This window comes from Ischnura elegans (assembly GCF_921293095.1).
Source record: "Ischnura elegans chromosome 13 unlocalized genomic scaffold, ioIscEleg1.1 SUPER_13_unloc_2, whole genome shotgun sequence".
Classification (NCBI taxonomy): domain Eukaryota; kingdom Metazoa; phylum Arthropoda; class Insecta; order Odonata; family Coenagrionidae; genus Ischnura; species Ischnura elegans.
Window position 1 is genome coordinate 6,288,483 of NW_025791658.1, and position 27,071 is coordinate 6,315,553.

The 27,071-nt window shown below is 38.0% G+C and overlaps 1 protein-coding gene across 2 annotated transcripts in view; it reads right to left on the reverse strand.

The window, feature by feature from the left end:
• Positions 1-4,349: 4,349 nt before the first annotated feature.
• Positions 4,350-27,071, reverse strand: part of LOC124172652 (oocyte zinc finger protein XlCOF22-like) — a 37,096-nt gene continuing 14,374 nt past the window's right edge. For both annotated transcript variants that reach the window (XM_046552100.1, XM_046552101.1), the window contains one exon: positions 4,350-6,632. In XM_046552100.1, the coding sequence (XP_046408056.1) occupies positions 4,843-6,632 (1,790 nt within the window). In that variant the 3' untranslated portion in view covers positions 4,350-4,842. The remainder of the gene's footprint in view (positions 6,633-27,071) is intronic.

The following is a 27,071-nucleotide window of genomic DNA, read 5'->3' on the forward strand; positions in this document are numbered from 1 at the left end:
AACTAGTCATTGACAGGAGAAAGTATTTCCTATATTATTTCATATTACGATCAACTATCATTTCCATGAGAATATGAATGCGTAAATTATATAAAAATTTATGTTGACATTACAGCGGCAATGCATAGCTCCAGCTTGCTTATTATTTTGGTAAAGTATGGTCAAAAGAACAACTTCCGCCGATACTCAGCCATCTTTGTTATGCCCCGTTTACACCACGATTGTCGCGACGTTGATCGCGACTACTGCACGTTTACACGTCTAAAAGTTACCATCGTAACTCAGTGCTGCCCTCGTTGTGGAATTGTGTCATTTAACAACTGACGACGACACTGCGTGAGAAAATTGAAATCCTGGAAATTAAGAAGCAAAAGAATATTAATGTTTTCATGTGCTAAAACTGAAGCTAGACCGAACTGTCGGTAAAACGTTGAAGAATGTAGGTTTCTTTATGGGAATCTGTCCAAAGTTTAGCAATATTCATGCGGTAAAGACAGTAGATATGTCTCCTTGCTACGTTCCAAATTGGAATATTTTGCTAACTGGTCACTTTATTATAATATCGACTCAATCCGGATTGAACGTGTCCAAAATAAATTTTTCAAATTAATTAATTACGATTTATTAATCTCTTTGTCTGATTACAACACTTCATATATTCTTTCCCTAGTTAATTTGAAAACTCTTACACGAACAAGGATCCTCCAAAAAAGGCGTATTCCTCTGCAAAATTATCAATTAATATTTAGATTGTTCCCATCTCCTTTATTAGTAACTTTTAATGTATCCCGTCATAGCTATATAAATCCTCACCTGCATGTTTTTAATTACCATAGAGCAAATTATGTCTTCAACTCCCAGCTATTATGAGATAAAACTAAAACTTTAAGTCATAACAGTCCGCGAAGTCTTTAAGAAACTAGATTCTTCGAGAGAATATGTCAAAACATTCAAGAATATTCACGCATTAGAGACAGTACATATTGCCGTTATAATTTAACTAGAAAAGGCTTAGATTTCGGCTTGATTCGGCACAAGTATTGATATCTCCATGTCCTCATATAAATGTTATGGTTATTTCTGGCGAATTTTATTGTGATATCCTGTACACAATGATTTAATTGGTTCAAATTTTGTGCATGTTTGTTATTTTCCATCATCTGTGAAGTATAATGTAAGGATACATGGTTATGGGTTAACCTGTAAATAAAGACATGCATAAAACTGGTATAGTATAGAATATCCGATATCATTTGGTAAATAGAACATCAGAAAAAACTTTCCCATCACGTCCTTCCATTACCGGCTCAATAATGTCTTCAATCGTTGCCATATATCTTATATATATTAGAGTTATTTATGAAATATCAATTATTGTATCAAGATTGCAACGGCGCGAAAGAATCGTATATGCATCGATCTTCATTTCCTAACTCTTTTTTCTTGGCACACTAGCGCTAACCATCGTAAGTTCGGCAGTGTTAGGTACTAAGGCCTACGATGGTAACTCTGCGCGTCTACACGACGTTTTGAGGTTACGATCGTACGGATCAACGTCCCGACGATCGTTGTGTAAACGGGGCATTAGAGCATTGGTTGGCATTGGTGATGAACCGGTTGTAACATTACTTGTTTACGTGCTCTGAATTCTACGCTGTACGATGGATACGTCGATGTAAGATCGACGCTAAGAACATGAAGAAGTGAACTTTACTTCAATTACATCAAAATTAGCTACTTAGCCGGGAATTTTTCTTGCGGGTGAAGTGATATCGTCGATTTTGCTGAAATCCGTGTGGTTCGCGATGGATCAACTTTCCACGATTGATTTCGACGACTCGCAATCTACTCCTTGCGAAGAACGAGAGAGTTGAAAAAAGACATATCTTTATTTATACTCTGCTGCTGGAGGTAAGGACTCAACTTCTCTAAAATTAAATTCAGACAAACTTAAACAGTCAAATTTTGACGTAACACTATTAGATATCAGTATGTAATGTTTTTTCCTTTTAATTTCAGGAAGGAAGACAAAGAGGCAAATGAATTGAGCGGCCATGCCTTAACAAGACTTTCATTTTTATGTTTATAATCATGAGTATATTTGTATTTAATAAATTTGTTTTATTTTCATATCTTATTGTCATTTATTGTGCTCCACGGCGTTGGTACTGAAACTTCATCAACAAAAACTATCGAGGTGGGCATATTTGTGGCAACTAGACAAATAGCATTGAAGTAAATTTTGGTGGTTTTTATGTTGAGTGCCCGTTGATGTGCAGAATAGGATTTGTCAATTTTTCTCATAGAACCTAAGTGCTTCGATAGCAATATTTTTAGTGCCATAAAATTAGTTCATATTAAGGAAGTGGAACGTAACAAATTCAGTGAGTGTCTGTTAGGAATATGGTTTATCTTTCCTTAGACTAGTCAACATTTGAATGAGTGTAGTCGTTTTGGCCACTGTTATCTCTTTGCGGTTTTCTGATTGGATCAGGCAACCAATCTTCAAACACCCAAAAAGGGAACTATATATCTCTGCTGATTGGCCTACCTTGATTTAATTCTGCTTCTTGTTTTCAATAAGATATACAGGGAATGCAATAGCCACATCAAGACTCAATTATTGATTCATGGAAAGAGTATTACAGTAAAAACTGTGCTATGACAACTCCACTGTGACTGTGCTATGGAAACTCCACTGTGACTGTGCTATGACAGCTCCACTGTGACTGTGCTATGGCAACTGCACTCTGACCGTGCTATAACTGTACTGTGATGTTTCAATTCAAGTGCAGTTTAAGTAGAGTTACAGTACAGCCCTTTTAGCACAGTTACAGTGCAGCTTTAGTACAGCCGCAGCACAGATTTTTTTGTATGCGTGACTACTTAAGTTGGCTCTGTATTTAAGTTGGTAGTGTAGGTGTCACCAGCTTCATTTAAGTACACCTCCACTTAAGTCATCTTAGAACCCAACTTAAATTGCGTAGGCAACTGTTTCCGCACGGTTGAAGCTCTTCATGTGTTGTAAATGGCACATAATACCCATCCCACATCATCCCGTTGACAATGTTCTAAGTTGTGCTGTATTGTATGATGTGGTTATTGAGCGTTCTATTTCGTTAGTTAATTTCTATTGTTGGGGATATTAATTCGACGAATTTATTTTGTAGTGTTTCTCATCTTATTGTTGGTTTTATTTCCGTGAAAACTAATTGCTATGCCTGTTGCTCACGGTGAAACTCGATATATAAAACTTAGAAACGTTTTAAGGAATTTTAGGACTGACAATGAGACGACGGCAGAGGATCCGGTAAAACAGTTTATTTTCCATGGTGTCATAATCGAAAATAACGTAAACGAATGCACTCAGTAACTTCCCACACACTGTTATTGAAACTATTGCATAGGGCTTTAATGTTAGTCCTAGGGATGCCGAGGGAGATAAGATGTGGCGATTTCATTGGACGTGGGAGGAATTAATGGTTGAAATTTAACATCAATGGTTTTAATAAAGTAGTGGAATTTGACTAGCAATAAGTGTTTTTGTTTACGTTATGAATATGTCATTCCACGAAGTCACGCTTAGTAATTCTAAATTCCTCTGGCTCCATCACCTCTCGCCATATAGCGTTCCCTCAGGAACTGAAATCGGTCTTTCTTTTTAACCTTCTGAATCCAAAATGGTTAATTCACGGAGTTTGGAAGTTTATTTCAAATAACAGTCACTTTGGATCAAAGAATCACTAATTGCTCTCCTAGACCTTCATCTGTCAACATAACTGTTTCCCGATATAGACAATCACGGTGCTGAAGTCGACTTAAAGCTCAAGTGTAGCTACCGCACCACATTTAAGATTATATTTAAGTGAAGTCACTTAAGTTAAGTGTGTAGTGTAGACAAGGCACCTCCCGTGTCACGATGACCCGTTCGTGAGTCGTTCCCGAGCTACCATGAAGATTCATACCCAGATAGTGATCATTCAAATTTAATGGTGGCCAGAAATCGACAATGGAACGAAAGTGGCGCCGCTCGATTTGTTGCAAGACCTTTGCAAATGATAGTACCTGCCTCTAATTAGAGAAAGACTTAGATTACAAATTTCTCACTCGTGTGTACACACACGTGTTCGATATGGATGGAACTTTATGTGAAAGACTTTTTGCAGTATATTCCGGTTAATTGGGACATACCGGTACTTGTGGTTTTTGCCCCAACTAAGCGGCTGCCCCAATTAGGCGAACTCTCTTGTATATGGGCATACACAAACGTTGAAATGATAGAAAGACGACTAAAGAACGTTGATAATGCAACATAAGTTTATTAAAATATTAATTTGATTAATAAATCAGCGATTTCAGTTAATTTATTATCATTTTAAAGAATTATAACATTTTTGTTACACATACAAAAATTACATGGTTGTTACAAAAGTTGTTATAAAAAATACATTCCACAGCCTCGGGCGACGCTGAATGAATGTCTTTTACTAAGTCATATTAAAGAAAAGTCTTACCTTCTTGCGGGTGGTATAACAACAAGATCTTTAAAATAGGGCAAGAGTAGGAACATTTGTGAAAAACAAGAGTACATCGAAGGAGGAAAATATAAAAAAATAGTATTCTTACAAAAAAAAAATTTAATTTCGTCGCGGGTATAGAGTCTATGTCGCCAACTAATCGCCCAATAAATAGGCATGCTGGCCCAATTGAGCAGAGAATATACTCTGGGATATTGCTCTATTTGGTTCTGTTTTTCAAGATATGCCCAAATTAAGCGGCTGCCCCAAGTAACCGGTGGACCCATTAAACGGAATCTACTGTGTTACATGAATAAGGCTTTCCTCAAGCGTGCGTACCCAAGTGTTCGATGAGTCTGCTCTTCCTACTGAATGACTTTGCGCAATAATCACAGGAATAAGCTTTTTTTCCCGAGTGTGTTAACATGTGATTCCTAAGGGAAGAATTATGACAGAAAGATTTGCAGCATACCTTACAAGTAAACGGCCTCTCTCCAGTGTGCGTGCGCAAGTGATCGATGAGGCTGCCCTTAACATTGAAACACTTTGCGCAATAATTACACGAGTGAGCTTTCACTCCCGAGTGTGTCACCATGTGTCTGTTGAGGTTAGAACGTTGATTAAAAGATCTGCCGCATACCTTGCATGTAAACGGTTTCTCTCCTGTGTGCGTACGCAAGTGCATCACGAGTCCGCTCTTACTAGCGAAACACTGAGCGCAGTCATTGCATGAAAACGGTCTCTCTCCACTGTGAATACGCAAGTGTAGAACAAGTTTGTCCTTTCCAGTGAAAGTCTTTGCACAATAATTACACAAAAAAGGTTTCTCTCCTGTGTGTGTCGTTAAGTGCATCTTGAGTTTGTCATTTCTAGAGAAAGACTTTGCGCAGTAATTACACAAAAAAGGTTTCTCTCCTGTGTGTGTCCTCAAGTGCATCACGAGTCTGTCCTTCCTAGAGAAAGACTTCATGCAATCACTACACGAGTAAGGTTTCTCCCCACTGTGGATACACATGTGTTGAGTGAGGAGAGATCTTCGACGGAAAGATTTACAGCATATCTTGCAAGAGTAAGGTTTCTTCAATGTGTGTGCAGGCATGTGCTTAGTGAGGTCAGATATCGTAGCGAAAGACTTTCCGCAAATCCCACATGGATGTTTTCTTCCTTTGTGCGTGCGCATGTGATTGCTAAGACTGCTACTCACAGCAAAATACTTATTGCACAAACTGCAATGGAAAGGCCCTCCTTTTGTGCCTCCTACTCCGTGATTTTGGAGGTTTTCAGCACAAGAAGTGGACTTTGAGGACGTATTCTGTGTGTACGGTTTCCCATCCCCACCAGAACTACTCACTCGTCCCACAGTTTTCTCCTCTCCCATTCCACCAGAAATTTTTACGACAGATGTATTTTCTTTTTGCATCGGCCCTTGTCTTTTCCTTCTCAATCCTATTAATGTCTCAGAGGTGGATGACTCACAAGAATTATTATTTTCTTCACTTGATGCAGGGATTGTGATAGACTCATCTTTTCCCATAGATGAGTCATCATCAAGATCCAAATTGCTGGAAACAGAATGGATTTCCCAGTGTTTTTTCAGATCATTTTTGGTGTTGAATCCACATCTGCAGTGGGAGCAATGATATAACTTTTCGTTTGATTTGTTACCATCACTAGTATTTTTCAACAAGCAATCACTTTTCTCTTTTTTGTCTCCTTTGTCTAATTCAATACCAATTCTTCTGTTTTCACTGATTCTGATTAACCTGAGGCTAGCTGTGATATTTGGTGCATCACCTCTACCCCTTACAACAGGCATTGTGGCTCTATTTCCACTGTTTTTAGATGCTGGACTGTGTTTCATATAACTTATTCTATCATCAGGTTTTGAGTTTGACGTTATCTTATCAGCATTAGTAGCACTGCCTTCGTCCAAATCTTCATCCATCATATTCCTTCCATCCCCCGCATGGGATGCTACAGTCTTGGATTGAGTGTCTGTCACTGAGACTGATGGAGCAATACTGTCATTGCTAAGATCAATTCTTACATTTCTTTCCTTCAGCATACATGAAGTTGGTGTTGTTTCCATCAGCACTTTGTCAGGAGTTGATGGCCCTAGAAGAGATATTATACAATTACAACTTTCAGGATCAGACATGAAATCTAGGACTCCCTGACCTAATTTAAAAAAATTAAACATTTGATAGATAAAAACCCATGCACTTCAATTAATCTTTTAGCCAGTTGTAATGCAAGTAGAACTGGTGTCAGTCTGCCAAGCGGTCATTTCAATATTGATTCAATTTTGTCCAAAAAGGGAAGGTAGGAGTCAAGAATTATTACATACATCTTAAAATTGCTGAAGAAAAACGAAATCAGGTCCCTATAAATATTCGATCATTTCAAAGACAAAAATGTGCATTCAGTGATTTTGTGTAATACACATTGCAATGTTCCCTGAGTTGATACTTAAAATGTCAATTAATTTTTCATTTAAGAATACTTTAGTAGAGAATAATATTTTCCTCATCCTCCTATGCAAGAGAGCAGCAAATACTGCAATCTTTAAGGAATATTATTCCTTGAATGATAAAATTGCTCCGGATTTTAATATGAGTTTGCTTTTAGCAGCTACTACTTGAGATACAAACAAGGACAATTTTTTCACTTAATTACTGATCAGCTGATATCATATATCCTGTGAAAGAGGCCACAATGGATAGTTTTATTTCCAAATTCACAGCACATTTTTGTTGAAACAGAAGTAATTTATCATCCATGAATCAAGTCCAGTCAACAATCACAGGTAAGTGTTATTAAAAAATAAAATTGGTAAAAAATCTTAATTGTACCCTCATTTCATTCATTTGTGGACCAGAGTTAAAAAAAGGTTATAAGGGAGCAATTGCTCTTGTCGAGGTTGGCTATGATATCCATCCAGATTATTTACGAAGTTCCTGATTAGTACTACACAAGCATGTAGCAATATTAGGGATTTAATTTCTTTATGAATCAATTTTCATAAAACTAAGAAGACATTTAACCACTTTCACCAAGTTGTCCTTTTCCATTCAAGCAGCCGTATTCATAGTTTCCTTAGTAAGCCTATGTAGGTTCTAAGTAATAGCATACTAGCACAATGGTATTCAAAGATTGTTACTAAGGGCTACCAAGCTTACAGGGAGACTTTGCCTAAGTGATGTCAAGAAAGAAGGTGAAACATTTTTTACTTGAAAGTAGACACTTAGTGGGGAACTTGTATGCTTTTTTTATTGCACAGGCGGACAGAAAATTATTTTCTGAATACAACAAAGAAAACCGCATGTATATCCGAGTTTTCCTTTGCCAGAAATTCAATGATAAATCAAACGAATTTTAAAGCGCGGGAAAAACTACCTCATCCCCCGAGCCACTGCTGAGGAAGCCTCGATGACGTCAAAGGTGCCTAAACATCACACGAAGCTATTTTTGTGATTGTTTGTAATAGTTGCCAGCAGTTGTGAGAGCTTCGTTTGTAAGACGTGTTGATTATTTTCTATTTAAAGATAAATATCCGATGCTTTAAATCAGTGAATAAATAGTTGTTATCATCATAACGAGCTTTGTTATTGTAAGTTGTACGTGATGAGTAAAAGAATGTGACAGTGACTTTCAGTTTTTGATTAGAGTATTTGCCTATTCCCCACATGAGGGTCGTGGCATCAATTTTTGGTATCGTAACACCCCCTGCCACACGCCTTTTAGGCAGCTTGCCGGGTATTATGTAGATGTAGATGAATTTCAGATGTATTTCATTTTGCAGCATGCACTCAGCGTATTTCCCTACTCCCTAAGGTTGTTTAGGCACCTATGACGTCACGCCTAGCCTCGGCAATGCTCGGGTATCTTCGCGCAGTGGTCGGCTCAGAGAAATTTTTCTCGATTCTTAAGTCAATTTTTTTATTTCTTTTGATGTTGAATAGAGAAACAATAGATATTTTTGCAAGCTAATAAATCCATTTTACTTATTCTAAATAGTTTTTAGAGCAATTGACGACCCATGCAAGTTCCCCGTTAGGAATACTGTTGAAGGGTTTTGTCCATATACGCCCGGAAAAATAAGGTCACGTCGAATTTAATTAAAAATGTCACCTATAGTTTCAAGGTCGATTTGGCCTAGATGTAGCTTAACGCGTTTTTGTTTCGAAAGACCGAGGTTCGAGACTCGGAGAGAGTGAATTTTTCCAGTCTGCCACTTTCTCCATTTTTTGTAAGCTGCTCCATCTTCTTCAGATTTGTTGGTTTCATACTTTTTACATTTTTTTTCCTTGACCGCTTTTTGAGAATAAGCCCAACATTGGGATTCATGTCGCTCGCGAACCCTTGCTTCGAATTATTCTTTGCGTTGCCAAGGTTCATCCAAGAAGGAGTGATAAAACTGTGGTGCTGGCATCGAAGCGAAGGGAACTTATTTTCTAAGCAAAACATTTTAAACATACCGTATTTCAAGATTTTCCCAGATTCCATGTGGAAGAAATGTATAAAATCAGGGGAAATGAAACTCGACAAGCTTGAAATGGTCGACAGATGGGTATACGATCGCTTTATCGAAGCCAGGAACAGGAATGAGCCGGTGATGACCCGGACTTTACAAGAATATGCTATTTATGCGTGATTTCATCACATATCTCCTGAATTTGAATTCCCTGCTAGTGCTTCATGGGTAGGGACATGCAAAAGGTGGGTTTATTTTATTCCCAAAAGTGGTGTTAGTTTTTTACAAAAGCGATGTTATTTTGCCCTGAAATCGGTGTTATTTTAACGGCAAAATAATTGATGTTGATTGAGAGCCATCATTCCAGTGGCCCACCCCTTGCCCTAAATTTAGGATTTTTTAACCGGGAATAATTTAAGTAATAATAATATACATGGAGCATTGACTGAATTCACCTATTTTACATATTTTATCCTTCGCTTATCCATATATCCAGCTCACATAGAGAGAAATTACTTTTAAATTATCTGTAATATCAAATGAAATATTGCTATTGTGATCAAGTTGTCATCTTTTACATTTGTTCTCTTATCTGTTAACACAGTGCCATAGCAGGAAAGAAATATTTCTCAGTCCACGTTTGCAGAGGGGATCCAAATTGCTAAAAGGCGCTTAGATGCAAACGATGTCTCAGACAATTTGAGCTCTTGACAATTTGCTTTAATTATATCAACTGAACCCTGGGAATTTGGCTTTTGTAGTTATGTCTGTAATTCTCCCAACCCCAACATCAACTTCTCTGTCTCCATTGACCTGAGGCCATGAATTTTTTGTCTGTGAGTCAGGGTTCATGTCTGTAGCCAGCACTTTTTGGGGATCAAAAACTGAGATCTTTTCAAATATGTACCTATTTTTCTGCTTAGATCTTCTACCATAAGAGAACTAAGTTTGGTTGATGCCTTTTCAGCCATCTGCATAGGTAGTAACTTTACAGCAGCTGCTTTAGAGGTTGTCTTGTTTTGCAGATGTAATAATAGTCCAGGAAATGAAGCATTTTGGCTTGCAATTTTTTCAAACTGAATCGATTTTCTTGAAATTTTCATAATAAGTAGGGAATATACCAAGAATGAAAATCTATATCATGCCGACGGGCGCTTTTACCCTGGGGGTGGTTTCCACCCCATCTCGGGGGTGGAAATTTTTAATTATATTTTGACCACAGGAATCCATAGAAAAATACATTCTAAGAATAAAATGTTCTTTCAATTTTTTGTGTAAAGTTAATATTTTTCAAGTTATTTGCGATTGAAAGTAACAGTTTTTTGACGAAAAAATCAACGATTTTAATCGATTTTAGGCAAATAACTTGAAAAGTATTTATTTTATTAGGAAATTGTGAATTACAAAACTGTAGCTTGTAAAAAATTTAATAAAAATCTTATTTTAGATTTCCTTTATGACCAATTCGGACCGAGCTACAACTTGTTGATGGTTATCTATTGTTTGTCATACGCTAAATTTGAAAGATTCAATACTAAATAGCGGGAAAAATGTAATTTTCGAGGAAAAATTATGTAATATGTTTTAAAGTGTTTTTAAAAAACTTTCTTATAATGAGAAAAAATATTTTTTATCATGAAATTTGAGCGAGTTATGATTAAAAATAAGATCAGTCCCTACTTTTTTGTACGAAAAAATCAGTGAAAACAACTCCTTATTACCACGCTAGACAAAATTGATCAATGCCCTTCAGTATTTCTCTTTATTTAAGTATTGTTAATTGATCTTAGAAGTTTTTTTAATTTACAACTCTAAATTTTGAAAAAATTGAAGGAAAAAGTGAAAAGTCATTTTTTACAATTTCGTTAAAAATGCTCTTTTTTTCAAAATAACTCCAAAAAAGCTGGAGATATGAAAAAAATGCACGAGTGATAAATTGTAGCTCCTTTATTTTCAAATATTTTGGTGTGTTTAAATTTTCTATATAATAAATATTTGGTGAGATATTGATAATTAAAACCTCTATTTCCAAGGGAGCTCCACCTTATTTAAACCCTTAAATCCCTCCCCTTTCAAAATTAATGACTCGAAATAATTTTATTCGCATGACCTTGTAGTCAGTAAAAACCCTACAAAATACAATTTAAATGAACTTTCTATCATAAAAAATAAAGGAGCTATGTTTGAAATACCAATCAAATTTATTTTCGAAAAATTCGAAATCCACAATTCAGAGCATAATATTCCTCATAATCAGCATATTCTTCGTGTATTTTACGTTATAAGCTAACGATGCACTCAAATTTGCTACAAAATAAACACACATACCCATAAGATGTATATATACATACACATATGTGAGTATGTGTGCTCTCGCTCACAGTGACCTGTGAGCATGCATGTGGTGGGAAGACTGGAAGCCATACAGTCTCCGTTTGATTGTGTTTCATGTAATGTCTACATAAATGTACATTTATTTGTTTATGTTACCATTACGAAGTTTGTTCTGTTTATCCTATTGTTATACCTTTTCTGTGCTGTGATTTAAATCATGAGAGAAAAAAGTGAATACATAATGAAAGGAGTAAGAAAGTAAATAACAAGATACAATGTGATACATAATTTTTATTTTTAGGGTAAATAATTTTTTTTGCATTAACCCCCAGTAAGGGTTGATGATTATGGGTTGAAACGCCTTAAAATTCTTTTTCAAACATAAAAAAATAATTATACAAATAATTTAAACTAAATTTTACCCGTATTTAGCATTAAAATATAATTTTTTAAGTTCCAACTTTTAGGGGTAGTTTTCACCCCTAAAAAATTAAACGCGCCCTTCGGCATAGTATAGATTTTGAAGATCGGGGTATGATTAGTCTAATCCGAAATATTTTTGCAAATCGATTCGGTTTGAAAAACATTTTTAAAGGAGGTATGATTAGTATAAACACAAATTTTTATGCAAATCGATTCAGTTTGAAAATTCTTTTTTACATTAACCCCCAATAAGGGTTGATTATTATGGGTTGAAACACCTTAAAATTATTTTTCAAACATAAAAAAATAATTATACATATAATTTGAACTAAATTTTACACGTATTTAGCTTTAAAAAATAATTTTTTAAGTTACAGCTTTTAGGGGTAGTTTTCACCCCTAAAAAATAAAAAGCGCCCTTCGGCATAATATAGAATTTGAAGTAGGGGGTATAATTAGTCTAATCCCAAATTTTGGTGCAAATCGATTCAGTTTGAAAAAATTGCAAGGTTTTTCACTTTTATGAGCTTCATTTCCTGGACTATAAGTGGTTTTATCAAAAAAGTACTCTTATGAATATTCTCAAGGCTCATTTTTAACTTCCTTAACCCTTTTAAAACGGTGGAGTTCTCTCCTTAGCATGAATTCAGGACTGTGCCCTAAGAGACTCTTCGGTCTTCTCTGTATGGAGCATTTATGTTGGACATTTGTTAAGAAGGGTCTTGCGGATAATCACACACTCAAAACCAATCTTTTTTTATACTTCCTAGTGGGGATTTCGCATTATCTTGGGCTCCGAGGGTGGTTGGTCTCCCTCCTTTCGCAGTTTATAACCCTACCAGTGGCATTGGTTCGCTCTCGACTCATGCTTTGTTTATATGAATTAGCTACATTGATGATTGTTGCTTGCATGTAAAATGCAGACTTCCAACTTCCTCAAGAAGAGACACCGAATCTTGCAAAGTAAAATTAGAAAATATGTGTCAGAGAGCGAGCAAGCGTCTGCTGAAGAAATATTGCAATGAGCAATGACGGTTCAGAAGCAAGCAAAAAGCCTTATCTCCAAGTATGATTGGGGTTTCGTAATTAATAGGATTCGAAGTTTGTTGACGTTACAATAGCTGGTTTGGCAATAGGGTGGTTTCCTATTATTTTTTTATTGCCTAAATCGAAATATTATTACTCCTGAAGTAAGCATTTCACGCTCTTGGATTTTCAAATCAACAAATTCAAAGATTGACAATATCTATTTTTTGCAATTAAACTATTTCGGATTATTATTCCCCTATCAAACGAAGGAAAATTTCCGAACTTAGGTATTTTTAATGTGTGATAATTGAGACACGTTTCCCTGAGCTCTGTGTCTCATGCATGCATTGGCTATCTCAGACGATGTAAAACTCCTATCTACTCGTATAGAAACTAGGTCCCTGTGACGTAACGTAGAGTGGAATCGCAAGGGCGACAATTTGGCCTTTTTCAAATGAGGTTAAAATTGACCATTTCTATGCGTCTAAACTGGGAATTATAAATCCAAATAACTTGTATATTATGAATACACTAATGGTGGGTAACGAATCGCAATCAATGCATTTAGTTTTCTTTGATGAAGGAACCATATTGTTTCAGCTCATTAGTAATTAATTCAGCCCATTAATAGAATCAATGAATACCATATCCTTAGTAGATGACTTTAAGGTCTTACTAGCCGACTAAGTTAGTCACCCTACTAGCATGCTTTAGTGGAAATCTATGAATATAGCTGAAGGTATATAAAAATTAAATTCCGAGTGGACTATTGCTATACCGTCTGCTAACTTCCAACAGAATGGTTAATGTATAAAGCTATAGGCAAAAAGTCACAGGAATATCCTAATAAAAATATATTCTATACAGTCATAAGATATTCTTTATTACCAAATTATTCACACTTCCAATTTCTTCCCTCAATTACGGTTGGGCTGCAAAATACTCATATTCAAGGAAAAAAGAAGTGGCATGGTTTTACCACTTCTGAAGTGGTGGATAAAAATATCGGCATGAAATCTTTGACAACCAGAAAAAAAACTAGCGTGATCTGGATGCCCACTATCTGTCATCACTCTTCAGAACTATAACAGCAAATTGCAACACAAGAGGTATTAAAGTTTAGTTGCGCTGTATCTAAGCCGCATTGATTTCCTTTATAGAGTTTACTTCTCAATACCATATCATATCCTCTTCCTTTCTGTTACTATGTATATTATGACATGATTCACTGTTAATCCTAACCAAGCAAAGTTGCTAAGCCCACAAAAATAAACGAATAAGACAGTACAGTGAGTCCTCGTTTAACGTCACTTACCGTTCCTGAAAAATGTGACGATAAACGAAATGACGTTAATCGAAACATAATATCCCATAAGAAACAATGTAAAAAGTGAATATCGGCTCCTGGACCTCACAATTCTTACGGGGAAAAATTTTAGCGTATCATACCTGGGGCATTTCTTACGATGGGAATGCCAAGCTATGGCATAAATATGAGTTCCTGTCTTCATCGACGACAATAGCAGCACTGACGTAAACCCTTCTCCATTTTTGTATCTTCCCGCATTTGCTTTTCAGCTTCGCTATGGTGGTCGCCCGGGCGAGCGTCGCCTGGGCATCATCATCGCTGAAACATCGTCGCAGTTACAGGAACCAAAATTATTGTGAACATGGCGAAAAAAGTGACGACAAAAACTCCGAGTTCTACACGGAAAAATTCCTTGAAATCACTTTTTAGGTTCCCGAAAACCATTATTTCAAGTAAAACCTTGCGCACCTACCTAAGAATTCATTTAGCAGAAAATTTGCTAAAACCGTAATCGCAATTAACAATAAACACACCGTTTTACACTTCGTTTAGACTGACTGTATTACCCATGTATTACCGCCCACAAAACGAACAACCTGCAACGCCCGCTGCTTCGCGTTTTTTTCTAGCGCGAAATTTAAAAGCCTTGACATTATCGCGAAGCAAAGGTGCGATAAACGAATTATGGTCTCAAAATTTTCGTGACGTTATTGCGAAATGACATTAAACGGGGTGACGTAGAACGAGGACTCACTGTACGTCTATTTCAAGGTATAGCACCAATTCTAGCCGTGTCCCAACTCCTTAGCCAATGGGCATCATGTGTTTAGGCAGCCAGATTCTGGGCAGCCAACCTCAAGGGAGCATGAATTGGGACATCCTTAAGCAGGTGCTGCCATCTACTGGGCAGTGGGCCAATGCAAAACAAGAGATATTCAGAATGATTTGTACAAATGATGAACAAAACCCACCCAAAATTGTTGAAATGTGATGTGTCAAGTGCTTTTGAGTATTAGATGTCGGAGAAGAGTATTTTATCATAATTTTAGTATCTTAGGCAACCTTTTTGTTTTTGTAATAGTAAAGGGCCTGCTCTCCGGCTGTGGCGCTGTGCGCACGATTTGAACTGCTTGTGGCATCATATGCTCAGCAGCCCAGCAACACCTTGTCCGGTAGTGTCCGAAAATATTCACAGGGAAGATTGACGCCTCGGTAGCTTAACTGGCTAAAGCACTCGACCGGAAATTGGGGGATCCCGGTTCGAATCCCAGTCAAGGCGAATGATTTTTTCTCTGTGGATCTTTTGCACGATTATTTGCAATGTCTATTTTAAGTTTTTCATTGGATTTTAGCCAATTTTTATATACAACGTATGGTTTACGTACATAAATCATGTTTCGGTATTGTTCTTATAATCACTATAGATTTTAATTTTTGTTACTTAACGATAACGACCTTTCCCTTGGGCAACAACCTTGTCGCGGTGGAAAGGCTTGCGCGTTCCTATGACCCTAAGAGCTGCACTGGCGGGATTAATTCGCAATTATTCCCTGTAGGGCCACCCATGCCAGAGAGGTCGAAGGGTAGGAGCCAGACGAAAGGTAGTCCACGTGATGGTGTCACGTAAAAAACACTGTTGGAATGGAAGTGGGAAACCCTACCAACTATCTCTTCCCTGAAAACATGGAGATTGATCAAACTAGCCTCGGATGGTCTAATCGCGAGAGCCAGCCCTTAAGGGCGGGTGTCGTAGGTGGCAACGAGATCGGCAAGGTCCTCGGGGTCCGTATCATGCGAAATCCTTGCAGGGACATATCATCATCATCTTTTTCAGCATCAGCAGTAGCATCCCAGGAGCAGGACAAGAAGACCAAGAGGATGGATAAGAAGAAGGCATCGGTGAATATAGGGACATGGAATGTGAGGACTCTGATGAGGGCGGGGAAGTTAGAAAATATCAAAAGGGAAATGGATAAAGGGAGGATAAATATCTTAGGATTATGCGAGGTGAGGTGGAGGGATGGCGGGGACTATTGGAGTGATGGATTTAGGGTTATATATAGTGGAGGGGAAGAAAGCCAGCGGGGGGTAGCTTTAGTACTAAACGGGAAGATGGGTAAGCGTGTGGTAGGTATAGACCAGGTAAGCGATAGGATTCTGGTGGTAGAAATTGAGGCGCGGCCCACCAACCTTGTGGTGGTCCAAGTTTACATGCCCACTAGCAATCATAGGGAAGAAGAAGTAGATGAGGTGTATGAACAGCTCGAGGAAATAATTAGAGACACACCGGGTAGGAAAAATCTGATAGTAATGGGGGACTGGAATGCCTCAGTTCGGGAAGGGAGGGATGGGCACGAAATAGGAGATTTTTGTCAAGGAATACGAAACGACAGGGGAGAGAAAGCAGCAGAATTTTGTAGGAGAAACAAATTATTCATCACAAACACGTGGTTCAATCATCATAAAGGGCGAAGGTACACGTGGAAAAGTCCAATGGATGTGGGGAGATATCAAATAGACTACATTATGGTAAGACGGAGGTTTAGGAATAGTGTGAAAAACTCGCGCAGCTTCCCCGCAGCGGATGCGGATTCGGACCACAATCTAGTGCTCATGAAATGCAACGTAAGATTCAAAAGACTTAGGTTAGCAAAGGAAAGTTAGAAAGTTAGGAAGGCGAAGAAATGGAACATAGAAGCCCTGAAGGGGAGTATGAGGAGAGAATATCAGGAGCTAGTGGACATTAGTATACGGGAGATTGAAAGTACCAAGACGGTAGAGGAAAGATGGGATAATATAAAAACGGGAATAGTCAAAGCGGCGGAGAAGTCAATTGGTTACGTTGACAGTAGAAGGATAAAGAAGCCGTGGATAACGGAGGCAATGGTAAATGAAATGGAGGAGAGGAGGAAGTGGAAGAACGTGGACACAGAACAGGGAAAAAGAATGTACAGGGAACTGAATAATCGATTACGACGTGAAACTAAGAGGGCAAGGGAGGCTTGAGGAAAGGACAGTGCGAGAAAATGGAAAAGTTCCAGAAGGATGGAGAAGTACGCCAAAGTTAAATCGCTATCGGGCGGCAAAAAGAGGACAAGCCATGTCTAAAATTAAGGCTAAAGATGGGAGGATGCTAACCGAGCGAGAAGAGGTACAGAGTAGATGGAAGGAATACGTGGAGGACCTGTATGACGGAGCGAACAGACCAGAGAGATTGACTCTAGAGGAGGAAAGTGCAGTGGAGGAGGATAATCTTGGACTGGAGATATTAGATTCGGAAATAGAGAGAGCACTTCGTGATATGAAGGCTAGGAAAGCAGTAGGCATGGACAATATCCCATGTGAGCTTCTGAAGAATCTAGGGAAGGAAGGTAAGAAAAGGTTTTTCGAACTAGTGCGCAGGATCTACGAGGAGGGATGTTGGCCGGAAGATTTCGTGAAGACGGTTTTAATTCCGCTTCCGAAAAAGAAGAAAGCTGTGGAATGCGGAGATTATAGGACTATCAGCCTAATATCGCATGCGGCGAAAGTGGTACTGAGGATATTGAACAGACGAATGTAGGCGAGGGCAAACGAGTATTTGGGTGAAGATCAATTTGGTTTCAGAAAAGGGAAGCCAACTTGTGATGCAATAGCAATAATGAGGTCCCTCGTCGAGAGGAACCTAGAATATGACCAGGACGTATATGCGTGTTTCGTGGATTTTGAGAAAGCATTTGATAGGGTGAACTGGGTTAAGTTGATGGATATTCTGAAGAGAATAGGTGTAGATTGGAGGGATAGACGACTGATTCGTAATCTTTATATGGCCCAGACGGTGCAAGTGAGGGTAGCGGACGGAGAATCTGGGTGGGCAAGCATTGGCCGAGGTGTGAGGCAAGGCTGTCCTCTATCGCCGCTGCTCTTTAACGTGTACGCTGAGGAGATGGCAAGGGAAGCATGGGATGAGTTAGAAGCTGGGATAAAAGTGGGAGGAATGATGCTCAAATCAGTGAGATTCGCGGATGACCAGGCGTTGCTCAGCCAGTCAGCGAGGGGGCTTCAGGCTCTAGTGGATGCGTTATACGAACGTTGCGAGGAGTATGGGATGGGGATTAATCACAAGAAAACTAAGGTTATGCGGTTTTGTAAAGCATCACGAGCGAGAATGTGAGACTCAAGATAAAGGTGGGTGGTGAAAAACTTGAGCAGGTTGAACAATTCAACTATTTAGGAAGTACGTTAGAGGAAAACGGATACAGTAGTAAGGACATCAGGAAGAGAATAGCATTAGCGAAGGAGGCGTTCATGAACAGGAAGGAGCTTCTGAGAGGATCGTTGTGTAACAGTTTAAAGAAAAGGTTAGTGAAGAGTTTGATTTGGAGCGTAGCTCTCTACGGTGCGGAAACGTGGACACTGAGGAAAGAAGACGAGAAAAGATTGGAGGCATTCGAGATGTGGGTATGGAGAAGAATGGAGAGGGTGAAATGGACGGAGAGGAAAAGGAACGATTAAGTGCTGGATATGGTTGGCGAGGAGAGGCAGCTTTTAGATGAAATACGCAGGAGACAATGGTATGGATGGAGTTAGTGCTTAGCGGGGAGGGGATGTTGAAAATGGTGTTAGAGGGTAGAATGTTAGGTAAACGAGGGAGGGGAAGGAAAAGAATAGGATTTTTAGATAGATTGAAGGAGAGTAGGCCTTACAGTGAATTAAAGAAGGCAGTGCTGGAAGGAAAGGGAGATACTCCATGAAAACCTGCCTTAATCGGTGGAATACTATAATAATAATAACGATAACGATTCCAATTTCGGGACTTTGTCCAATAACATAGAATAATAATTGTTTATTCTGACGGGTGTAAACCTAATGTACAAAAAAGTGTTACATAAATAAGAATTTAGACATGGTGTTACATATTGAAGTATATATAAGAAGCATATAAACATCAATAAGCATTATTTAACACGTTAAAAAAGTAAAGGGTAGCAAAAGATAACATGTGATTTAACGCCGCCTTCTCTTTAACTAATTTCTCCATATTTTTTACACTTCTATTAACGCAATTTCATTATTATAAACAAAATAAGAATTAATAATTATTCGAAAGTCTCAAAATATCAACACTACTCGCAAACAAATACTATCCCTTGTTGACAGCCATGATGCGCCTTCTCTGATTTCTTCCTGAAGACGCTTGCACGCTTAGAATCATGGGAAAAGTGGGGAAAAGGAAGCACACGTCGATGCCTAAATCTGGCGGCCGCGTTAGCTGTATAAATTCCCTCCCTTATGCTGACTAATGAGTTGGGACATCCTTCCAAGATGGCGTCATGGCTACATCCTGGGATTGGCATAGCCAAATGGCCAATCGGGACACGGCTTAATTAAATTTCGATCAGAACCCAAGCTAATGTTTGCACTCACCTCACAGAGATTACGTATAAAATACATTCTTACACCCCTCCTCCTATCTTAGCTCTGGCGTAACTGCATGTGATAGCATCTGTTTCATCATGTTGAGAATGACATTTGAGTGTTGAAAATAAAATTGGTGCTGGAATACTGTATAAAAGCGTAAAAATTACTATTGCCATTGAATATTTTGACATGAGCATCATACAGTAAACTCTCGATTATTCGAAGCAGGATTTCACGAAGTTTTCGATTATACGAAGTGATAGTGCGGTCCCGGCGAAAAGCCTATGGTAAATACATGGTGCTATTCGATTATACGAAGTTTCGATTATACGAAATATTTAGAATTTACGAACCTCGGATCGGTCCCCAGGAGCGAATGGCATTCGTTTATACGAACTATGGCGAAATATTTGTCAACAAAACCAGAACGCCGGCGTAAGTAGCTAGAAAAATCAGCGCTTCCAACTGTGGTTCATCAAAAGTGTGAAATCGTAAATGATAGTGCAACTTTGGAGAGAAAGGGTTCGCCTAAAACCTCACGGTGGGAATTTAGGGGAAGTAAGAGTTAAGTAAAGTATCGCGACTGATATAATGCCCCTATTTTCGTGCCTATTCGTAAACATCGCATCGACAATACTTCGTAGTTTAACATGTCAGGAAGGTCGAGCGGGGTATTTCGTACACTCCTAATTAACCCTTTGCACTGCTGTGAACGTACCTGGTACGTTCGCAAGGCAGGCTGCTGTGAACGTACTTCGAAGACTACTTGACTACTTTTCGCCGGAGCACTTCGAAGGGTCCCTAATCCGGGACCCTTTCCTCGACGAGCTCACCCTCGCTGGCCCCTCTCTTCGACCCTCCGAGCGTGGTGCCTTTCTCCCCAAAAGTGACCACTCTGACTGCATTTTGAAAATCTATCAATCAATGCCATCATCAAAAATAATTGTTTGCATCGCACTCCTGCCTATCAGGCATTCAAGTACGTCTGTGAACCGTGTTTCTGCGATGAGGAATAACGACTTTGTTAACTTTGCTAAAATGGCCAAGTTAATAAAATTTACTTACTTAAAATTTACTTACAAATACGTACTTTATTTCCTCCACTACAATCGCAAATTGCTGGAAATCGGCCGGATTCCCTTTGATAGCGCATCATGAGGATGTTCTCGAGGTTTGTAATTGATACAACTAGCCTACTAGTAATTCTAGTGCTATAATATCACGGCTATGGTTGATTCGTCACGCTATACATTCAGGAAGCAGCAGCGGATAAAATCGCGGAAGAGATTAGAGGCTTAAAAGATGATTTTGAAAAATTCTTGGAAAAAGCAGGAAGAGCACAGCGCGCAACATCAAACGATTATATTGCCCTTGACGATGAACTCCGGGCTTGCGACAATGGGACGCTGGTACATGCGTCGGAAGAAGCAGCGGCCGGGACTAGTCATAATAGCAGTGACGACGAAGATGAAAGTGAAGTAATTTCACCAAATAAAAAAGAAGTACCCGCTGCCCTCCAAACATTAAGATATATTGATCTGGCTAACGAGTTAGGTCGCCAATTTCATTCCCATTTATGCAAGTGAGAAACCATGGTGGAAGCGGCGATGGAGAAGGGCAAAAAGGAAAAAAATTATTGATATTTTAGTAGTATCCTTTCGTGTACATAATAGCCTTCCTGAATAAACAACTTCAATATCTTAAGTATTGGGCTCTATTAACCACCAACTTATTTTCAAGGCTACTCGTAATGAAGACGCACTTCTAACCGTGAACTTTCTTCTCGCGCGTCTACCCGTTTTCCTTCCTTCCTGAATAAACAACTTCAATATCTTAAGTATTGGGCTCTATTAACCACCAACTTATTTTTCAGGCTACTCGTAATGAAGACGCACTTCTAACCGTGAACTTTCTTCTCGCGCGTCTACCCGTTTTCCCATGCCGAGAGATCTTTCTTTCCAAAGTCTTTGTTTACTTCCTCCCGCGGCCTTCTGCTGATCTTGCTGACACCCATCTTACGTATCCCAAACCCCTCCTTCCCCAGCATTTCCCATTCACTCCCTCCCCCCTAAGGTGACAGGTCGAGTGCGTCGCAAAAAATACGGCCCCCAAACGTAGACTGAGGCAGAGCTGAAGGCCATTTCCCCACCCTTCTTTCTCCTGCCCCCCTCACTACTGTTCACCACTCCTTTGTGCTGACCACACTTCTTTCCTCAGGCGATCCCCATCCCACTCTTATTCACCCCACCCACTGGGAACGTTCCCCGATTGTGGAGAGAGGCATGGTTCATCATTACCTGCAACGGGGGTAAGTTATTAACCGGAGAGAGGCTGAAGAAGTATCTTCCACTATCAGGGAAATGGTGCCGCGCATATAATTCTCTCTCTTCTTCTCTGCTGACGTTTCAATTGAAATTATTTTCTTTGCTCTTTCCTCACTATATTTATTTACGATTATTGCGCGACTATTTTTTAGTGCTTAAGCTAAGAAAATCTTTTCTCTACGTCAATGATTCTTTGCATAACTTTCAATACGGAGGAGAAAGGGACACGAAAACAAAATGAGGAGAATGTACAGGTTTTCGCGGGTCATTTTTGGGAATTCACGCAAGTGAACCAATACTTCACACACGTTGAGAAATGATGAAAAACATCTCTTGTAGAAAAACAATCAATGCGGATAATAACGTTTCCCTCTTTATTTCTCCGATAATGGAAGATGTTTCTCCTGTCGTTTTCCGGTTGGAACCTTGCTCCTGTCGGCATAAAAGAAGAGAGAGAAATACTATATGAACATAGCACTTCACACCCGGTACGAAGAATATGGTCCGGATGAAGAATAAAGTCTTTCGTAGCAACGTCTGCGAAGATGATGGAGCACAGTATCCGGACGGAGAGCTCAAACAGAATTTACTTCAAATATTCGCCAGAAGATAATCATATCCTACGAAATTTAGAATCGTAACTGAATCTCAACAAAAATAACCAATGGAAAAGATAGCACATTCAACTGAATATACAGAGTAACTCGAAATATTAACTTACGAAGGTTATTTTGGAAACGGGTGGAGGCCCTCGTTTTTCTTTTTTTCTCGTCACTGAGCGATAGAGGGCGACATAAATGGCGGTTAGGCCGGCTGCCGCTAACATTCCGTGGGTGCTGGAAACAAATATCTATCATGCGCGAACTTAATAGTTGTTATTCGCTCCTAACCACATATTTATAACATTAAATTCTTATAATAAACTTTGCAATTCATTATTTGATTACGTTTTCTAAACTTGTTGAGAATTTCTTAAGCGATCGTTGATGTTGAAGTATGAACAAGAAATGGGAATTTTATGGTGGTATTATTATTTAACGATTTTTCACATCATAAATCGATAACAAAAAGCCTTTTCTATGGATAATACCGAGAATAACCACCGAAAACATTTAAATAAGACCACTAAAGACAAAAAACGGCGGAAGAAACAAAAGCGAACATTTTTTTCGTGACTTATGAAAAAGGTTTGAATTTACGAAACTCGATTTTACGAAGTGCCGATTTTCCGGTCCCACTGACTTCGTAAAATCAAGAGTTTACTGTATTTCTACCAAACCATGCCAAAAACGATTTCATACAGTCATTTCACCGAATTCCACCAAAACGTTTCATAAAAACACAGCCCATAGATAGGCCTGAAGGGTCATTCCATGCCAAATCATCACAGCTCCCAACCCGACCGTCTCAGATTTGCTTGAAATTTGGTAGGAAGTTGAAGCACATGAAACTGTGCTCATACACAAAATTTTAATCCTCAGCCGTACACGGTATTCATACAGCAGGGTTGCAAACATGACAAAAAATGCAAAATTTTCCCTCGCATGCTCTACAAAAATAAATCATAACTTAGGTAATAATTGTGATAGAAACTTCCTGTTGGTCTCATTTTAAAGCTAAAGGAACATGGTTTCTGTAAAAAATGTTAGATTTTAAGATACCGATTTTTTTTATTCCGAGGTCACACCATGTGACCTTTGACCTCGAGTATCTAAAAAAATGTATCTTAAATTTTATTCGGAAAAAAATATGTTAGACAGTTAAATGCATTCTATCTTTGGTATAAATTTCATTTTGGGATGGCTTTGGGAACAGGAGTAAAAAAATTATTGAATCATGAGTGAAAATAATATCCCCTATGAAAAAGTTGTACACAAGTTCTAAACAGGCTGTGTACAATGTACACATTTTACATACATTTATATGCTTTTGTTTATGAAAGCATACATGAGTACATCGCATATAATATACTCAATTTCCATTTTGGATGTGTACAATGTCATTTTACGTACATTAAAATGAACTCATTGTATATGCATATATTGTGTGTCCATAAAATGTATACAATGTACGGTAGTGCATATTGTATAAAAAGCATACATTGCATGCATGTAAGCTTGCGCTAGTGGCTAGCCTCTTCAGAGTTCCACCCAATCCATCACATGAATTCTAGCCATGAGATGTGGCAAAGAAGTGCCACTCGGCTGGAATCCCAAATTCAACTTTGTGTTGTATCAGGTTTGAAAATTTTTTCCTGTTTATGTATTGGCCTGCACACACCCCAATGCTTAGGGCGTAGAGAGGCAAATTTTGTACTGTTCTGTCTGTTTGAAATGCATGTACACTTCTGCAAGGTTGTTTAAAATTAGCCTCTTTTGTATTTGTTCTTTCACACCACTCATTTTCACACACAGTCTTTTTTGCCAGGCATAATTCTGCTGACATCATCATTGGCGTAAATGCTCTTCACAGTCTCGGAAACATCTGGATCCATGCTCCTTCCTGGTTTAGGATTTGGTGTTGACAATATCCCACGTTCTTTTACTAATTGCTTTGCTTTTCATATCATGTGGTTACCATCTAGTGGAAATTCTTGCTCAATTCTTTTGATACTCCAGAGTTTAGGAAGACGGGTCAAAATTGTTACTTTCTCACTTTTCATAGTAGTTTCTTCACAATTTTCTTTTAGTTGTTGCAAATGTCATCACAACTATGATTGTTAGGCACGGATTCTTCAGCTGGAATCGGAAATATCTTCTCTTTTACGACTTTTGCAATTTTAATAGCTTTCTTTCTGCAGTATGGCTCTTCCTTCATTCTCTTCCTCTTGTTAGGTGATGCACCAATACTACTCAGACTTTCATATAATGTTTATAAAGCAGATTCAGTCCTGAATGTGCTCAATTCCATATCACTTTCTTCATCAACTGATATGCTTGGTTCTTCATGAGGAGCATAATCAAATATGTTAATGTCTTGCTACAGTTGTCACAAATCATTGGTTCACAATTGACATGCGATAGTTTTCCCACCATCCATCGTAGCACTTTCCTCAATTGTTTTCTACTGCATTATGCCCTTTAATGTCAAAAGAGTTGCAGAACTGTGTGTCTATATACTTCTTATCCATTACCACACACTTATTTAAGTTGTCAATTATTATACACACTAAGTAGTCCCTTGAAACACACGTGAACTCCACAGAAGCTCGAGAAAGACTTGAGCTTGCTTACCAGACTAGTAGTGCACTGACAGAAAGAGAGAGAGCTAGAGAATTTTGAACTTGTGTGATGGATGTTTTATATAGGAAGAGCATAAAATGTCAAATGAAAATTTAGCGTACAATTTGTACACAATGTACAAAGGATTTCCAGGTTATGGTGTGGATGCACAAATGGTGTAAAAAATGTGTATGTTGTATAAAAATTTGGCTTATCACAATTTGTATACAATATGCACTACCGTACATTGTATACATTTTATGGACACACAATATATGCATATACAATGAGTTCATTTTAATGTACGTAAAATGACATTGTACACATCCAAAATGGAAATTGAGTATATTATATGCGATGTACTCATGTATGCTTTCATAAACAAAAGCATATAAATGTATGTAAAATGTGTACATTGTACACAGCCTGTTTAGAACTTGTGTACAACTTTTTCATAGGGGATATTATTTTCACTCATGATTCAATAATTTTTTTACTCCTGTTCCCAAAGCCATCCCAAAATGAAATTTATACCAAAGATAGAATGCATTTAACTGTCTAACATATTTTTTTCCGAATAAAATTTAAGATACATTTTTTTAGATACTCGAGGTCAAAGGTCACATGGTGTGACCTCGGAATAAAAAAAATCGGTATCTTAAAATCTAACATTTTTTACAGAAACCATGTTCCTTTAGCTTTAAAATGAGACCAACAGGAAGTTTCTATCACAATTATTACCTAAGTTATGATTTATTTTTGTAGAGCATGCGAGGGAAAATTTTGCATTTTTTGTCATGTTTGCAACCCTGCTGTATGAATACCGTGTACGGCTGAGGATTAAAATTTTGTGTATGAGCACAGTTTCATGTGCTTCAACTTCCTACCAAATTTCAAGCAAATCTGAGACGGTCGGGTTGAAAAGTCCACTTTTCTGTGATGATTTGGCATGGAATGACCCTGAAACCTTCATTAACTAGAAAAAAGCTAGCGTGGACAGGATGCCTACTAAATTGATTCTTCAGAAGTACAACATCAAACTGTCCCCCGTAAGGTGCTAAAATTGAGTTGTGCTGTATCTTAGCTGCATTGATTTCCTTTACAGAGTTTAATTCTGAATTCCATGTTACATCCTATTCTTTTCAAATTCCAAAGTATTTTCTGACATAATTCAGTCTTAAACCAAGCTTAGCCAAGTACAGTTGTTAAGCCCACAAAAATAAACAAATAAGACAGTGGGAGTTTCAAAGTTAAGTGCTAATTCTGTAAGATGAATAATGTTCGGAACCCAAGCTTACGTTTGGACTCATTTCACTGAGAGGAAGTGTTAAATACATGCATACACCCCTCCTCAGGGGTGATATCCCTGATTACATTGTTAAGGTTAATAACATTTACCAGTTTAAAAGGCTTATGACAGCTCACTTATATCAAACTTTCCGTGCAAACCTAAATGAAAAACGATCTGGTTCATTGTCCAATGCATAATAATAAGTGCATATATATATTATGTTGGTATATTTGTAACTATTCATTTTACGAAGACGTGTATAATTTATTTTTTGTTAATGTTTACATGGGTATACTCTTGTATGTGTTTTACCTTTTGTGCACACCGAATGAAAAATAATTTGGTTTCTTGTCAAAAGAACAATAATAAGAAAGTGTGCATATATAATTGTGTATGTATGTATATATATTTCACACATGTGTGTGTATATAGCTTCAGAAGAGATGCATAATTTATACTTTGTATTTTTTTCCCTTGTGTATAATCTTGTATGAATACCTAAGCATGTTTTCACTGTCATGTAATTGGAATTTTGTCTATGTTAACATATGTATACTCCTTTATGAATATTTACGAATGTTTCTATTGGCATGTAATGCGCAGTTATGAAATTCAAATAATTGGTATATTGTCCATTTGCAGCACCAGAACTAAAAAAAATGTTAAATTGTAATCCTGTTCCATAGGACACTAGTCCTCGAACAATAAAATTCTATTCTATTCTCCTCAAATCATAGCTCTGCTATAAT